The 16,630-nt window shown below is 52.8% G+C and overlaps 2 protein-coding genes across 7 annotated transcripts; one reads left to right on the forward strand and one right to left on the reverse strand.

Annotated features, from left to right (window-relative positions):
• Positions 1-229: 229 nt before the first annotated feature.
• CLP1 (cleavage factor polyribonucleotide kinase subunit 1) lies at positions 230-3,255 on the reverse strand. 5 transcript variants are annotated; one of them, XM_045893622.3, is made up of 3 exons: positions 3,132-3,255; positions 1,741-2,368; positions 230-1,346 (listed from the first exon to the last, which is right to left on the reverse strand). In XM_045893622.3, the coding sequence occupies exons 2-3, from the start codon at positions 2,344-2,346 to the stop codon at positions 675-677; spliced, it is 1,278 nt and encodes a 425-aa protein (XP_045749578.1). In that variant the 5' UTR covers positions 2,347-2,368; positions 3,132-3,255; the 3' UTR covers positions 230-674. The 5 variants fall into 5 exon arrangements, with proteins under 5 accessions (XP_045749578.1, XP_054367875.1, XP_045749577.1 ...); XM_054511900.2 differs by having other exon boundaries at positions 2,977-3,231; XM_045893621.3 differs by having other exon boundaries at positions 2,926-3,231.
• Positions 3,256-7,742: 4,487 nt separating this feature from the next.
• YPEL4 (yippee like 4) lies at positions 7,743-13,840 on the forward strand. Of its 2 annotated transcripts, none has more exons than XM_064576402.1 (5): positions 7,743-7,943; positions 10,331-10,655; positions 10,831-10,874; positions 11,234-11,342; positions 13,705-13,840. In XM_064576402.1, exons 2-5 carry the CDS (start codon positions 10,515-10,517, stop codon positions 13,729-13,731), a joined length of 321 nt encoding a protein of 106 aa, XP_064432472.1. In that variant the 5' UTR covers positions 7,743-7,943; positions 10,331-10,514; the 3' UTR covers positions 13,732-13,840. The 2 variants fall into 2 exon arrangements, with proteins under 2 accessions (XP_064432472.1, XP_045748549.1); XM_045892593.3 differs by lacking the exon at positions 13,705-13,840 and adding an exon at positions 11,578-12,648.
• The last annotated feature ends 2,790 nt before the right edge of the window (positions 13,841-16,630 follow it).

A 16,630-nucleotide genomic window follows, 5' to 3' on the forward strand; every position in this document is an offset into this window, starting at 1 on the left:
GCCCCTGTAGCTCCTCAGAGTAAACCTGGCATTGACAACAGATTTAGCATCTATTTACCTATGAGGAAAGGAAAGGAGAGCCATTATAAAAATTCACCTGCTTGGCTCACAGGTGGGCTCTTGGCTTTCCTCTCTTCTAAGCATTTAGCAATAACTCATTCCAATCATGTTTCCATCTTGCTTAGGGAGAAAAAATCAAAATTAAAAAAAATTATACCAACTTCTGTGATATGACAAAAATATTTATTAAAATTTTCCAAGTTTGAATTTTATTAGAAAGAGGCCTTCTGATTCAATCTTTCATCCTGGATAAATGAGATAGTAAGTGCTACATATAGAATATAAAGCAGTGATAATAAAAAAAAATTCCTCCTAAAAATCAGTCCACCAAGTAGCACAGTGGAAGAAATGAGATTCTCCGGGACCTCAGAGAATTCAAAGTGGTACCTTCGGTGATCCAAAAAAATCAATTATATTCTCATGGTTGTCCTTTCGGGTCAAGATTAGAAGAGTTGGGTTTCCACCACCTGTTTTAAGAGGTAGAAACATGCTATCTACTAGTTCACTATTTACTCGTCTGTATGGCCTCAACAGTCTCACACCTCAGCCTATCTGCCTTTGGTGATGGCCAGAAGATCTCTAATGCCCCAGGCAGCAAAGCTTCTCGCCAATCCCTACTTAAGATCCATGAACCGGATATCCATGATGAGAAGGAAGTTCTTAGGCAGTGGGCGGGGAGCTGGAGAGAGAACAGTAAACACCTGATGTTCCAGGTCCACACTGGTCACCACAATGAAGCCAGCCACACTGGTCTCAGAAAGGTTCTCCTCTGTGCCCTCAGCAGTGCTAACACTCAGGAGGTGATGCACCATATCTCGGCCAGGCGTGACCGGTACCAGCTTGAGCTGATTGTCCTCCTGAGACATGCCCAAAGGCAAACAGGAGTCTGGAATGGTGGGTGCCCCAACTTTGTAGATTTTCACATCTGAAAATTTGACATTGAAGGCATGGGGATAGAAACAGCCCCGGAATCCATAGAAATACTCACGGATACGCTCATCCCTACATTCCCGCCGGAAGTCTTTGGAGCGTTCAACCACACCCCCCGATTTAGGAAGCAGCACAGTTCGGACAAAGTGAGGCAGGTCCCGTTTTAGTTCATTGTACAGTCGCTCTTGATCCAGAACCACAACCACATCTACCTCAAAGGCTGAGGCTGCGTGCACCAGGGCCTGGTACCCAGAGCCCTTGACCCAGCCACAGGTATTAATGACACAGCCACTCACAGAGGCCCTTCGGTTCACTTCACACCTTTGATTGAACACGTCCGCTAAACGGGATGTAATCTGCAGGAGAGAGCATCAAGGTGAGAAAAAGAAACACAAAACGAACAAACTCATAGCTACATAGAGTAAGTGGCTATTAGGTACAAGAAAAAAATGACATTCTTAATGGCTGTGGTTTTAACTCGTAACATGGATTTCCATTTTATGTTGCTGCTTCTACGGTTTCGTGTCCTAAGTAGAAATTTAGTAAGTTACTTCAGAACAGGGCCACACAAACGTTTAACAATCTGAGGTTGACTTATATTTGAAACTGTCTTTTCCGAAATCATGTGGCAGTAATACCAGCTAAGGGAGCAAAGAAATGGTCATAGACGGTTTTAATTAGCACACTTTTGCACAGCTTCCTACCCGATAGCACCCCTTCCCTCCATCCCACCTTGGCTCTGGCTCTGACCTTATTATAAAGCTTGATGTTGGTGCCAGGAGTGGTGGAGCCAAAATGATACACCAGAGGGGCCTGGATAGAGAATCCCTCTTCAACATCTGCTGGCCGCTCAATGTAGAGGGCCCCCATTGTACCAGGGATGGAAACAGAGCCCTGGCCCACGTCCAGCTCCACGTAAGTGGGACGGCGGCCCAAACGCACTGCATAGTTGAGCAGTAGACGGCACACTGTGGACTTGCCCACATCAGTGGGGCCCACTACCATCACCCGGGGGCCTCGCTCTTCTTCCTTCTCCGCCTGCCTCCTCATCTGTTCCAAGGCTGTATGAGTGTTGAGATAAAGCAACATAGGTGTGTCCTTGGAGACATAAGCCACCTCGGTGCGGCCACTCAGCTGTAAAGAACAGCCATGCCAAGTGAAAACAGCCACCTTGGCACCAGCATCAAAGGTGAATTTCTTGTTTCGGGTCAGCTCTGTGCCAAAGATTTCTGCCATGCCAGCCAGCAGCTCCAACTGAACTGACTGAGATGCCTCCACCTCAAAGCGAAGTTCTGTTTCTCGCTCTAGTTCAAATTTAGTTGTTGGCTTCTTGTCATCATTGGCCTCCTCTCCCATCTTTTCTGTGTAGCTGCTGTGCCTAGAACACAGATTAATTAACAGATCTAAATGGAAGTTAGGACGCTGTTCAAAATCCTCCCATGGATAGTTCCCCTTACCTTGCTTTATTTTTCTCCTTAACTGTGATCACCAGCTGTCTCACTATATATTTGTTAATTGTCTGTCGACCCCCACTGGAATGTAAGGGTTGGGCAGTGTGGTTTGCTGCCGTATCTCTAGGATCTAGAATAGGGCTTGACAACCCGAAGGCACCTCATAAATACACCGAGTGAATAAATGATTCAGACATAAGAAAATTATATCTACACATTGACCTAAGACTTGATTATATCACCTCCATAGCTCCTTTCGTCACTCTACTGGGATACTCCACTTGAGAAGGCAACAAATGCCCACTCCCCAACTCTCTTAGTCAACAAGAAAGGGCGTCTGCAACCTGGATGCAAAGCAGAGAATACTGGGTTGGGACTTAGAAAAGAGCATTAACGCCCCGCTCAGCCACTGCTAGTACTGTCATTAGACAAATCACCTTATCTCCCTGGACCTTTTCCTCCGCTCTCAACTGGAGGCACTTACGCTTCCTCTCACAAAGTGTTGTTCTGGGGACTGTTGAAGGGAAGAAATTACTTCGTAGAGTAGAAAACGCCGAGAAAGAGTGAAGAATGATTTCCGACCGCGAACCGCAGCTGTTAAGTCCGGTTTCTGTCCGGGCACCCCCAGACGCCAAAATCTGTCCTGGCTCTAAGGGGGCGACGGTTGCATTCCTGAGCTTATTATCTCACCTGCGCAGCCACACAGCCAAACCGGTAAACCGAGGAGCCCCGGCACCACCTAAACCCAACTGCACGCCACACTCGCCCAGATCCACGCCGGAAACAAAGGCGGTTCCGCACTTGCGCACTGGAGAAGCTGCGGTCGCGCGATGCCCCTCGGGATCTGTAGTCTTGCCAGAACGGCCTCCGGCTGCTGGGCTCGCGCAGCCGCTCGGCCTTCTGGGAGTTGTAGTTAGAGGATTGTTTTGATCGTGACGCCAAAGGTGGGCGGGGCGGCGGCGGTCGTTGTTCGCGAAGCTGGAGAGCAAGGCGGTTACGCTCCGCGCGAGGCGGGGATCCGTCGAGGAGCCTATGGTTGCCGAGGCGCGGCTGTTGCGGACTCTCGCCCCAGTGTTCCCGCTCACCTGTAGCGGGGGAAAGAGAAGGGCGGCGGGAAGGGGTGGAGGGGGGCGGCTAGGCTCGCCATCTGGGTCCCGCGACCGTCTGCTTGCCTGGACCGCAAGCCAGGAGGTGGGGAAATTAGCAAAACCCCATGTGGAACACGAGGAAATCTGGGAGTAAGGAAAGTGGAGGAAAACAGCCTGTCAGAAGCCAACCTGGGCTCTCATCCCCTCCCTGACACAGCGCTTGGCACCTAGAGGGCATTAAATTTTTGTTTTGTTTTGTTTTAATAAAAGAATAAATATCCAAGAATTTCTTCCAGTCATTACCCAACAACGTCTCTCCTACTGAGAGGGGATTTCTGTTGGTGACTCGGTTTCCTTCCCTGAATTCCTGACAGTTCTACAAGGCCAATCATTTATCCTGCAGGCAACAGTTTGGGCCACATCTATAATCCTCAGGAGCTTGAGCTTTGGAATCTTGTGCTCTGCTTTGCCACTTTCGCGCTGTGTGACTTTGGGCAAATCAGGCTTAAACTCTCTGAGACCCAGTTTCTTGTCTGTAAACAGGGATAATAATAGTACCCAACCTCTTAAAGTTGTTTTAAAGATTGAATGGGATGATCGGTAAAGTACTAAGCACAATGTCTGTAACATAGCATCTAATGTTAGCTTTTAAGTCTTTATTATAGGTTGAGGAGGGGAGCTCTAATAATGCCATCCATTTGTACAACAGTTTAAATTTTTCAAAGCCCTTTCCAGTATCTTCTTTCACAGCCAACCTGTAAAGTCAGTTTTATTATCTCCAATTTCATTTAAAAAAAAAATTTTTTTTAAGATTTTATTTATTTATTTGCGAGAGAGACAATGAGAGACAGAGAGTATGAGAGGAGGGTCACAGGGAGAAGCAGACTCCCCGCCGAGCAGGGAGCCCGATGCCGGACTCCAGGATCATGACCTGAGCCAAAGGCAGTCGCTTAACCAACTGAGCCACCCAGGTGCCCCTATTATCTCCAATTTCAGATGAGAAAGGAGACTAAGGTAGGTGAAGGGACTTGCCCAAGTTAGGACTCAAACCCAGGATTTGGGAGTCTGAGTCCAGTTATTATAGTAGCAAACACATAGTGTTAGATGCCAGGTACTGTTCTGTGAGCTTTACAGGTGTAAATTCATTTAATCCTCACAGGAATCCTGTGAAGCACATACCAGAATTGTCACCCCCACTTTTCAGATGAGTAACTTCCTTCAGTCCAGCTCCCATGGTTACTCTGGATCAAGAAACCTGGGACTGTTATTTTCTGGGTTGCCTCTTTCACACCGGCCCTACCTTAGCACTCATTCTGTCCACAGTGCCATCCTCACTTCCCACGGTTTATTCCTTAATGGTTTGCTTTAATTCACTCATTCACCACGCATGCACTAGTTCTCCAGAGAACTTTCAGGTATCCCGTATCCTTTCACCATTCTTCAAAAATTCATTTCCAGGCTTCTATTTGCAAATTCTCTCCCTGAATGAGCTCAGCCTCTCCTCTTTCCCTGCAGTCTATTTCCCAGATCTGTTTCTTCACCTCCACACTCTCTCCCTTGAGGCAATTTCTCCCAATTATCTGAAGGTCATCTTTCTTTGGCTTATTTGTATAGCCGTCTCAAGCTGAATTTAGGGAAAAGAAACCTCTCCCCGCCTTTAGACTATCTCCATTTCACTTCTTCTTCTTCTTTTTTTTTTTTAAAGTAATCTCTACCCCCAGTGTGGGGCTCTTACTCACGACCCTGAGATCAAGAGTCGCATGTTCCTCCTACTGAGCCAGCCAGGCGCCCCCTCCAATTCATTTTTTTTTTTTTAAGATTTTATTTATTTATTTGACAGCAAGAGAGGGAACACAAGCAGGGGGAGTGGGAGAGGGAGAAGCAGGCTTCCCACGGAGCAGGGAGCCCGATGTGGGCTCGAACCCAGGACCCTGGGACCATGACCTGATCCCAAGGCAGACGCTTAATGACTGAGCCACTCAGGCACCCCTCCAGTTCACTTCTTAAACAGAGTGAGGGCACAACATTTACAGCATCCATGCTTGCCTACACTCACTTTTCTCCCTTGTCATCTTTAACCAAGCGTTCCTGCCATCTCCACCCCCACCTCCAAAGAATCCTGTCCTCATGTCTTTTTCATTCTCCTCTCCAGCTAAACCCTTGATCATTTTCTTCCTGAGTTAATTAATTGGTATCCCCTTATTGCTTTTAAAGTTTCAGTCCTTGCCCTAAGAACTACTCACCTACCTTTTTCCCACTTCTCATTGTTTTCCTCAAGAATGGTTCCTCAAATTCCTTCCCCCACTTATCTTTCCTCTCTCATCCGCTTCTCAGACAGAAACACTTCTATCTTTACCCAATTCTCCCTCTCAATTCCAAACTTCTGGTGATACCACTCAAGGCACTTGCACTGTTTTCAGAATTTATCTTAAACCCCAGACTCTTCCTGATTAAATATTCAGAATTCTGGGTATTTTTTTTTTTAAGATTTTATTTATTTATTTGAGAGAGAGAGCACAAGCAGGGGGAGCGGCAGGCAGTGGGAGAGGGAGAAGCAGGCTCCCTGCTTAGCAAAGAGCAGGATTCGGGGCTTGATCTAAGGACCCTGAGATCATGACCTGATCCAAAAGCAGAGGCTTAACCGACTGAGCCACCCAGGTGCCCCTCGTATTTTTTCAGACCCAGCTAGCAACGCCTCCCATTACCCTACTCTTCCCTGCCTTATATGTGAAAAGACAAAATGACCCCAAGCGTCCTTTCTGAGTACCAATCTTTGTCACACTTCATTTTCTAGATGGTAGCCTGTTAGAAATTGGGGCTTTTATCTTAGAGGACATGTTCCACGTCCACATACTTCAGAGATATGCACAGGACGGCACTCTATGAGAAACAGAATCTGAGTCAAATGAAATATAATTGGAAGCTGATAGAAAAATAGCACCGAAAGATGGAAGTTCTTCATAAGATATAAATTTGGTATGTGTCTCTTGAGATGTCAGAATTTAATAGTAAATCCTCTCTGGGTTTAAGCATATGAAGTTGAGAACACTGTTTTGAAATAACTACCGTTTACTAAGTGCTGGTCATGTGCCAGGCACTTTTTCGGTGTTTACATGTTACTTCACTTTACTTCACATCTCCATGAGGGAAATATCATGAGCTTCACTTAGCAGGGGAGGAAAACTGGCGGCACAAAGAGGATCAGTAACTTCCCCAGGGGTTCCTGGTGAGTATACTGGCAGAGCTGGCATTCAAACTCAGGTCTCTTTGAGACCAAAGCCAGACACTTGGACCACATCTGAAGATGCAACTCAACTGCTGTTTGGGGATCATCTTCTATAGGCAAGGTTCTGCACTAGGCATTGCAGTCCTGGGATGCAGAGAGGAGTTTCCCAGAGGTCCTTCCTCAGAAAGTTTATAGCCCGGTAGAGAACCTTATATAATGTGGGTGTCTCTGTTCTCCAAGCACAAGTAACTTGGAGGTAGCTGAGAAGAGGTTCCTGCTTGTGAGATGTCATAGCCCATCTATGACTCCTGCAGGGTCATTAAGCTGACGCTTTGAGGCTTGGAAGTGCCCGGTTCAAGCTTGGGGGGCACAGTGTAGCAATTAATATGTCCTTCTTTTTTTATTTTTTATTTATTAGGGAGAGAGAGAGCATGAGAGGGGGGAGGGGCAGAGGGAGAAGCAGACTCCCTGCCGAGCAGGGAGCCCAATGCGGGACTCCATCCCGGGACTCCAGGATCATGACCTGAGCCGAAGGCAGTCGCTTAACCAACTGCGTCAGGGCTGGCATCCGAGCTGAGACGGGAAATGTACCATCTTGAATGTGTGTGCACACGCCTGATTCTCTGCATCCATCTCTCACTGTCACCGCCTGGCCACCTCCTTTCCTCCAGCCTGCCACCCGTACTCCATCCTTGCCCAGCCCTGTCCTTCCCCCAGGTTCCTTCTGTCTCCTTGGCCACACTGCCTTCCTCCTCAGCAACCAGCCTCTCCTCTAGCATCCCTCCTCCCCTCCTGTCCCTCTGCTCCCACCCCCCTGCTCCCTCCCCTAGACCCATCCCTCCTGCCTGCCCCCTCCCTTCCTCCCAGCCCGCCTCCTGTGTCTCCCAGCCCTGCTCTGACGTGGGAGGTGAGGGGGTGGGGGGATGGATGACTCACAGTGTTATGATGCAGTTCCACAACACACAGCTACATTCACCCACAGACCGAGGTCCAGACGAGAGACAACCTCTGGCCCCCCAGCAGCTGGCCAGCTTGGCAGCCCCAGTCTCGAGCCCCTAACTACCCTCCCCCGCCCCCATCTCCTTCCCAATTGAAGGAGCGGAGAGAGAAGAGAGAAGAGTGAGCAGAGAGATTGAGAGAGAGAGAGGGAGAGAGAGATAGACGGAGATCTCTGGAGCAGACCTCAAGGTGAGGGGGCAGCCCTTCTCCAAATGAATTTTTTTTCCCCTTTGCAAATTTCCTCCTCCTGCTGCGTGTTGCTTTCTCCCCATTGCAAAAGCATTATTCATCCACCCTTTGTCCTCCCTTCCCCCTCCCCGCTGCCTCTGCTCCTCTCTCAGCTCCTCCATCCCTCTCCGAGCTCTGACGGTTCCCGCACTTATTTCCCGGCAACTTTGGCGCTGCATCAGGCCTCACTGTTTATTGTTTTGCCGCTGGTGCAGACCCCCGAAGCCCGCCCGGGGAGCTGGCTGCGCTGCTAATTATTTGGACCATACCATGCCGAGAACGCCAGCCCGGGGTGGGGGGGGGCGCGAAACCTCGGAGCAGATGAGAAAATCCATTGTGAGCAGGTGTCGTGTTCCGCCCCCCCCCCCCGGCACAGGATTCGCACCTGGTTCCTCGAGCCTCCGCCTGGGCGCCTCTGCTGTCAGTGCTGGTTGCTCAGCACGCCCCCCACCCCAGCGCTCCCTCTCCCCCACCTCCCACGGTCCAGCCCCGTCTCACTTGGGGGAACATCCTCTCCCCGGCACTCAGCTTGCCTTTGTTTTTTTCGTCATTTGCCCAACTTGATTCTGCCTGTGATCGGAGCCGGGGAAGCAATGACCCCTGCTCCCCCTCCTGTGAGTGATTCTCTGGCCTTCTGTGCAGCCTCTCCTTGGCCTGCCGGGGAAACAGGGGAGAGGGAGGGAGGGAGGCGTGCCGGAGGCCGGGGAAGGGGCTAGAGAGCAGGGACCCAGCCTGCCCAGCCCCCCACCCCCACCCCCGCCCCCGGCCCGCCGGCCCGCCAGGGCCCCTGGCAGGTGCACTACGGGGAGCGCAGCAGAAGGGAACTCACAGGCAAAGTTGGAGGCAGAGCTGGGAAGTGGGCGCTGAACGGTGGACGCTGGTGAGGAGGGCCGGTCTCCTGCGGCCAGAGCCCAATGTCACCCTGAACTCAGCTCAAGGTGTCTTTCCGGGGCCCAGCCAGGGGTAGAGGACCTCAAACTGAAGATGGGCTCTGTCCGGGCTTCTGTGGAGAGACTGCCTGGCGGCCCAGGAAAGACTGCAACGGTTGGGGCGCCAGTGGCCACCACAGAGGACAGGACGAGAGCCTGCTTGCCCGGGCTACTCGCAGCCACACCACCTCTGCTCTGCTTAGTGGCCTTGCCTTGCCAGAGCGCCCAGCTGGCACCTCAAACCGGACTTGAGCTAAATCACCCACAGCAGGCCTGAAGGCCCCATGGAGGAGAAGACAGAACCTCACCCGCTTATCAGAGCCAACAGAGGACCCCTCCTTGCTTATCTGCTACGTCTAGCACCCTCAGCCACTTTGGGGCTGGAGTCTGGGCACATGCTGACATCTCCAACATTCCTAATCAGAGCCCCGCAATTTTATCTAATGTCACCCACAGAGTCACTGCTGTTTGTCCCCACCCCAGGGAGAAGGTGGAAACGTTCTCCACCTTGTACCCCGAAGCATAGGTTTTGAAAATAGGAGTCCCCCCACTTCTGCAGCGGACATTGCTCCCACACCACACCACACAGCCCAGGAAGGCGGCCCTCTCTGACTTGATCCACATTTCCCGTTGCTTCCAGCGGTTAGATTTGCCTGAAGGAAAGATATTTTCTCTCCTAGGGCTGGATGTCCAAGTCTTTAACTGAGCCTCAGTCAACAGTAGAGACCAAGGGGGCTCAGAGGCTGAGAAAAGAGCCAGTTGCTGTTTCTGAGATGGAATAAGTGGACCAAAGTGCAAGGCTGGCGAGCGGCCACGTCTGAGGTCTTTGGTACCAAAGGAGACATCCATGAAGTTCTAGTTCCCGGAGTGCAGGACCCTGGCCCCAGGACAGGGCTGAGCAGGGTGTGTGTGCTTTCCTGCCTGCCGGCCTCCCCCCCTTCCCCGCCAAGAATGTATGAAGGACCAATTGCATTGCAAATGGAGGCCGCAGAAGAGAAGAGCCGCCAGGCTTCCCCAACTTGTAAAAGGCTCTGAACCCGAGCCTAGCAGCACACGTGGGATGCAGACCCGCACAAAAGGGCTGAACCCCAGGAGAGGACACTTGCAGATGACGTTGCTCCCATGGCAGCGTTGGTACCAGCGGGCTGCTCTCGGTGGAAAACGGTGAAGGCTCCTCCCGCCCCAGGAGGGAGAGGCACCACCTCCCCGGCTGTGGCACCGTAGGCCTGGAACGCTGCCAGTGCAGCCGGGAATCCGGGGGACCGGGAGACGGTGCGACTGGCGCGCTGAGGGTCCCTGGCGATGGGGGAAGTCGAGGCAGGAGAGAACTGAGCCCATCTTCCCCATCCAGCCCCCACCCCTGGGGAGGGGCTCTTCACCAGGTCAAGGCTGTCCTGATGCACTCTCTCCTCTTCCCAGGTGACTTCCGTTTCTATCTGGTTCACGTCTGGGGGGGCCCTGGCCGGGCAGCCCCCCCACATTTCTCCCGCCCTGAAACACGGCTCTAGCCAACCTGCTCCGCTGCTTCACCTGCGACCGTCTGTGCGGGGGCTGCACAGCGCCAGCCCCTCCGGCCCGCCAGGGCATCGTCCTGCAGCCCGTCATGCCCAGCTGTGACCCTGGCCCGGGCCCCGCCTGCCTCCCCGCCAAGACCTTCCGCAGCTACCTGCCCCGTTGCCACCGCACTTACAGCTGCGTCCACTGCCGTGCACACCTGGCCAAACATGATGAGCTTATCTCGAAGGTACGCCCGTGGGGGACCGCCACTCCTCTCCTCTCTTCTCTCCCCCACCAGGCTCGTCCCACAAAGCCCATTCGCCCTCCTCCTCCTCCTCCCCGCCCATGGTGGGGGGGGGGGGCGCTCAGGCAGAGGGGCCGAGGGCAACCCAGCAGTCACCGTCTGTCCTATGTCTCCACAGTCTTTCCAAGGGAGCCATGGCCGAGCCTACCTGTTTAACTCCGTGTGAGTCTCCCTCTCTCTTTGTGTGTATGTGTGTGTGTTGGAGTCATTGTCCAGTGTGAAGAAAGGGGGTGAGCCATCAGCAGGTGGCCTTGCACCTTTGGCTTTTGCCTCTCCTTCTGCCAAGGGGTCCAGAAACTCAGTGCACAGTTCTCTCGTGGAGAGTCTGGGCAGAACTGGAACCACCACCATGGAGAGAGAAGGCGCAGGCCCTAGTCACCCCGGGGTGGAGTGCAGCCGGCAGGGGCTTCCAGTGGGGCGGGCTCAGCGCTCTCCAGGTGGAAGTTCCTTCGGGCTGTTTGGGGGCTGAACTGACAGAACGACTCCACTGGCGCTGGGTTCCTTCGTGTTTCCTGAGACAGGGTCAACGTGGGTTGCGGACCGGCCGAACAGCGCCTCCTGCTCACGGGGCTCCACTCGGTAGCTGACATTTTCTGTGAAAGCTGCAAAACCACCCTGGGCTGGAAATATGTAAGTACCTGGAGAGGGGGCCACCCTCTCAAGTGGACGGTCGCCATGGCCCTCCGAGCCCCAGTGACCACTGCACGTTTTTTGCATGGTCCAAAGAGGCAAGAGGGAGTCCGTTGCTGGGTCGGTTTAGGCAGGGGCCCTTGGGGGCAGGGGGCAGGGGAACATGATCCCTGCTTAGGAGGAGCTCCTGGAGGGGGTCTGTTTTGTCCTACATTCACTGCTTCCCCTCCACCAGGAGCAGGCTTTTGAGACGAGCCAGAAGTACAAGGAGGGGAAGTACATCATTGAAATGTCACACATGGTGAAGGACAACGGCTGGGACTGAGGGGCTCAGGCAGGCTGTGCCCTTCCTCCGCATGCCCACCCTCCCCACACCTGTCCCCTGGCCCTGCCAAGCAGTCCATACCAGCATGAGTACTGCCCCACCCCTGGGGGGAACCCGGCTCCCACCACCCCTCCCCTCCACCTCATCACCCCCAGGCCCCTTTGGAACGGGGGTCTGGGGTACCCCAGGGGTGTTCAAGGCTCAGGAACGGGCAGCAGTCAGGGAGAGACAGAACTGGGACAAGAGGATGGTTGCGGGTCCTTCTAGCCCTAAGGTCCTGAAAATGGAGGTGATAGCCAAGTGTAGGTCAGGCAGAGGACCATGGAAGGATCCATTTCTGCCCTAACCTCTTTTTTGAGTGAATGGAGGACAAGCCTTAGGCATGGGGCTGGTAGGTCCCAGGCCACAGGACAGCAGATGAGAAGGGGCTTGAATTGGGAGTGAAATTTTGGCCTCAGACACCGCGAGATACCAGTCTCTGAGGGTGAAGCTTCCTGCCCCCGTTTGTAGGAGAAAGGATTCGGGGGTGGAAGGAAAAAAAAATCCCAGATCCCAAGCCCTGGGAAATAAAATCACAGGGGTTTCCATTTCACTCCACTTGTTAGTTCATCTTGGCACTAAAGAGGCACTTTGGAGTATCTAACCTTCGCCAGTGGGTGGGGTGGGGAAAGCTGCTTCTGGAACAGCCCCCACCCCAGCTGGCTGTTTCCAGAGCAAGCAGGCTTTCCAGGCATTCTCTGAGGCCCAGCCACTGCTCCCTGGGACCCAGTCCCTTGGAGGGGAGGTGGGACATCAGCGCCACGGGGTCAGCCTTCCTCGTGGCTGCCACCAGCGAACGAAACTTTTGTATGATACATAAAGTGTTTGGGTCTATTTTTAATAAAAAGGGGAAAAGCAACTGCGAGGCACTCTGTCCTCTTGACTCTCCTTCCCGGGTACCTACCATACACACTACCCTGTCACCCCCGCTTCCCCCCTCAGGGGCCTGTCCCTTCACGCCACTAGAGGGCAGCAACTGCTTTGTCTGTGTCAAGCACCCCACTTGCGCTTTAACCAGGGGTTGGGTCTTCAGGTGAGGTTTGCTTAGTGAAGAGGGGGCTTTTGTGAGCCGTGTTCCAGTGGACTCATCCAAGTCCGCTCCTCTTCCAGAGCCCTTGGCAATGAATCCATTTTTTGCCTAGATCCAGGCTTGGGCACCTGGAAGGGTCTCATCCCTGAACAAGGGTGTTCGTGGGTCCTATGGCCTTTCAGCCTGGTTTTGAAATGTTTGGGTCAGCTCATGGCCACACTTAAGGCTAAAAGGAAAATCGATCCACCAAGTTGCTGCCCCAGCACAGCGGAGACGAAGTGGAACGAAACGGCTCAAAAATCGCAGCATCAGTGCAACCGTGTGACCCCCGTGCAATTTTTGGCAGTGATGTGAAATCCCCATTGTTGTTCGTTGGGTGACTGACAACTGCAGGGAGAACTGTACACATCATAAAAATACCTTTTTTTGGTAAGCTAGCTTGTTATCCAGATTCATTCATTGATACTGCAGATCTTTGTAGAGCACCCGTGACCCGCCAGGCATTGTGTTGAGCACCGGGGATGCAATGGAGAGCAAGGCAGCGTGGCCTGACTTTGGGGGCCGTTCAGTCCTTCCCACTAGGGAGGACAGACAATAACCAGGCAATTCCAGGAACAGGGGGCAAGGGCTCTGGGCAGCAGGCTTGGGAGCTCCTAGAAGAGGCTGAGCCTAGATTTGAGGAGTCAAGGAAGACTTCACAGAGGTGATGACTGATGGCCCATGGTGGAGGAGCCCTGGGGTGGGCACAGGGGGAAGTGGGGAGGGGGACTGTTTCAGACAGAGAGAATTGTGTGTGTCAAGTGGCTTGAGCTTAGTTAATCTGAGGAGGGAATAGAAGTTTCCCAGCGCTGGAGTGGAAATGCCAGTGGGTGAGAGAGAGGACACAGGAAAGACAGACCATTTAGGGATCTAGATTTCATCCCAAGGGCATTGGGAAAACACTGAAAAATTCTTGTTTTTTGAACAAGAGTGGAGTGACTTCATCAAATGGCTGATTTGTGCCAGGAGAAAGAGGCTCAAACAGAAATGTTAATACACCGAAGAAAGGAAGGGACAGAAGCTACCTGGACCATCAAATACTACGGTCAACGTCAGAACGGAGAGGCTGTCCGGGCAAAAAGGCAGGAGAGAAGTAGAAGACCCAGAGATGCAAGAAGGCAAATGCAAGCCACGAAGGAATGATGTCCAGCCCCTCCATCTGAGAGGCCTCCGAGGAGTCTGTCCCATTGTTCAGTTTCTGCGCACCCGGTGCTATCTAGAGACGCCGCTCTCGGGCTCCAGTAAGGGACCCAGAAACGCTCGCAGTCCCACTTACTGCACCAAAGTCCAGGAAGGCTTCCCTTCTCAAGCCCCAAGCGCTAACCCTGAAAATCAGGCACAGATTAGCTACCTTCTTAAAGCTTCCCAAATCTGCCCCCCCTTCTGTTTATTTTCATAAATGTTCATGAAGCTAACTAGGTACTGTGGGAAAAGAGAAGTAAGTGGTGTAGTAACTGCTCTCAAGTTCTTTGTAATCTCTCTGGAAGAAATCGTTCTGTGGCCTCTATTTAATCTCTAAGGTCAGGCCATGGGCAGTGCTGTCCAAACCTGGGATGCCCAGACAGGTGTACCCTGGAGAAGGATCATTATCAAATACCCTGTATTTCCCAGCGGAGTCATGCTGGGAACTGCAGGCAGATAAGGTCTCCGTTTTATGCCCTAAAAGCTGTAGGTGCGGAATGCCAGGGGCACACGGTCCTTGTCCCTGGTGAGCAGTCCTTCCAGGTCAGCCCCTTTCCTTTGTTGTGCATCCACTTTTCCTCATGGAGGTCTACTCTGGTCCTATCAGTGAGACTCCCAACCTTCTCCACCCACCCTCCAATCCCAGGTTGAGCCTGGGAACTCTTCCTTCTGAGAGAAGCCACCACTCTTGTCCTTAAAGGTCCTTAAAGGCTTTGGAAGATACCCTCATACAACCAGCAGGTGGCATCAAAACCTTCCAACCCTCCGCTGAGGCAACCTCCCAGGGGACAGAACCTACTCAAACCTCTCCAGATAGGTCTACAAAAAAAATGGGGGAGCTGGCAGACTTAGGACAGGGCTGTATCTAGGCTCTGCAATCCAAGAGCTGTATAACCGTGGCCACAGTGCTTAGACCTGTCTGGCTCTCAGTTTTTTCATCTGTAAAATGGGCGTGTTACTTGCCAAGAAGGCACACAGTTTCATCAAGGGTGAAGTGTCTAGCACATGTAGGTGCTTCCGTACACGTGAGCTGTTAGTATGGCTACCAAGAGGCTTCCGAGATTCTTACCAGGAGGATAGCTGATTGGCGCCCAGAGGGGAGAGGAAGTCTTGATGCTGAGGAGGCAGCTGGCGCTGGGTAGCACTACGTGGCCAATGCCCTTTTAACATTGCACTGCTAGTGGTAAGTGCAGACAGTAGCACAATGTGAAAAGAGCTCCGGCCCGCAGCAGAGGCATGCCGGCGCTGCCTCCTCGCCCCTTCTCCCAGGCCCCGGCCCACTCAGCTCTCTTGGCCTCCCTCTGCCCCTTCTCATCTTCGAGACCCCTTTCCTCCTGTCTCAGTGCTAACCCTCTATTTCTTGTTCCCCTCCTCCTTTGGCCTCCTTCCTCACACCCTTCCCAACAGAGACTGCCTTTTTCTTAAGGTTTTGGGTGGTCGGGGAGGGAGACAGGGTCCATGGAGGCAGCTAAAGGGGAGACCTTGAGCTTGGCACTCAATTGGAAGGGACTGATAGCAACCACAAAAGCCTGGGGGACACTCACGTGGAACTGTGTTCCCCTGGACTTGATCTGTCAGCTTCTCTTCTGGAGGAGCGTGCTGACCAGGAGCACAGCACCCTCTGTTCTTCCCTACTTGAAGGCTCTCCCTCCTCTTAGTTCAGATAAACAGGAGTTCTAGGCCTCAAGGGGACAACCTCAGATGTACCTCCAGGACCAGAATGTGGAAGAGTATAGTCACAGGTCCCAGCAACACAGTGAAGCTTTCAAGTCTAGGGGCGGAAGCTGCAGGAGAATCCCCACCCCTGCCTCTCCCCTCTGAGATCATCAAATCCACCATATGGATTCAACATCAAACAAAATCCTGAGGGTGATTCCCTCTCTTGCAGTGAGGGTTAGAGATGGGCTTTCATTGGCGGTGAGATCAGAATCTGAGCCGTCCCTGATTTTATCCAGGGACTCCCCTTAGAGTCTTCAAGCTCACTCACAACTTCACCATCTTATCCCATTCAAGGGGACTTAAACATTGGATAAACAATCCCGAGGCTGATCAAAACCCAAAGGCGAAGGTTCAGAGCTCCAGCGTGGCCCGTTCCTGGCTAAAGCGCTGGTCTCAGAAGCCTAACTCCAGTTCTGACCTGGTAAACAGTGTGCGCCCCAATCGGGCAGGGGCTGGGGGGCTGATTCCTCAGGCACACCAATCAGTGAAGGCCTGCATGGGATGGAGCTGCCTCTGGGAGATGCCCTCCTCCCCACCCCACAGCCAGCAGGAGGCACGGAGGGCAGGATTCCAGTTAGGAGCTCTTCCTCTGGGCTTCCCCTCCAGCTTCCTCCCAGCCCCCCAGGAAGCAGGAGTTTGCTCCTGTGATCTGCAGACACGGGGCCCCGTCCCACAGTTTGCACAGTTGCAATGACGGAAACCAAGGCCCCGCTAGGGTCAGTCACCAGGCCGCTGTGTTGGGCAAACTGGATCAGGCCAACAGGGAGCAGAGGAGTAGAGACAGGACTGCCCAGCATGCTTCAGGGAGGCTGCTGGAAGAGTATTCACCAAGGAGTGCCCAGAGCTCTCCTTGGGCAGAGCAGGGAGAGGCGGCTAGGGCCAAGATCCCCTCAGCTCTCACACCCAACTCCTTCCAGAGCGGGCCCTGCGATTCACCAGCCAGCGGGGCCCCTC

The sequence above is a fragment of the Mirounga angustirostris genome, unplaced genomic scaffold, assembly GCF_029215605.1.
Source record: "Mirounga angustirostris isolate CCGP_5_RB_7025 unplaced genomic scaffold, mMirAng1.0.hap1 SCAF_13, whole genome shotgun sequence".
NCBI classification, from domain to species: Eukaryota; Metazoa; Chordata; class Mammalia; order Carnivora; family Phocidae; genus Mirounga; species Mirounga angustirostris.

Coding starts and splice junctions, on each gene's coding strand:
- CLP1 (XM_045893622.3), bottom strand. CDS start 2,346: ATGGGAGAGGAGGCCAATGATGACAAGAAGCCAACAACTAAATTTGAA. Junction 1,347..1,740: donor ACATCAAGCTTTATAATAAG/GTCAGAGCCAGA, acceptor TCTCTCCTGCAG/ATTACATCCCGTTTAGCGGA.
- YPEL4 (XM_045892593.3), top strand. CDS start 10,515: ATGCCCAGCTGTGACCCTGGCCCGGGCCCCGCCTGCCTCCCCGCCAAG. Junction 10,656..10,830: donor ATGATGAGCTTATCTCGAAG/GTACGCCCGTGG, acceptor ATGTCTCCACAG/TCTTTCCAAGGGAGCCATGG. Junction 11,343..11,577: donor CCACCCTGGGCTGGAAATAT/GTAAGTACCTGG, acceptor CCCCTCCACCAG/GAGCAGGCTTTTGAGACGAG.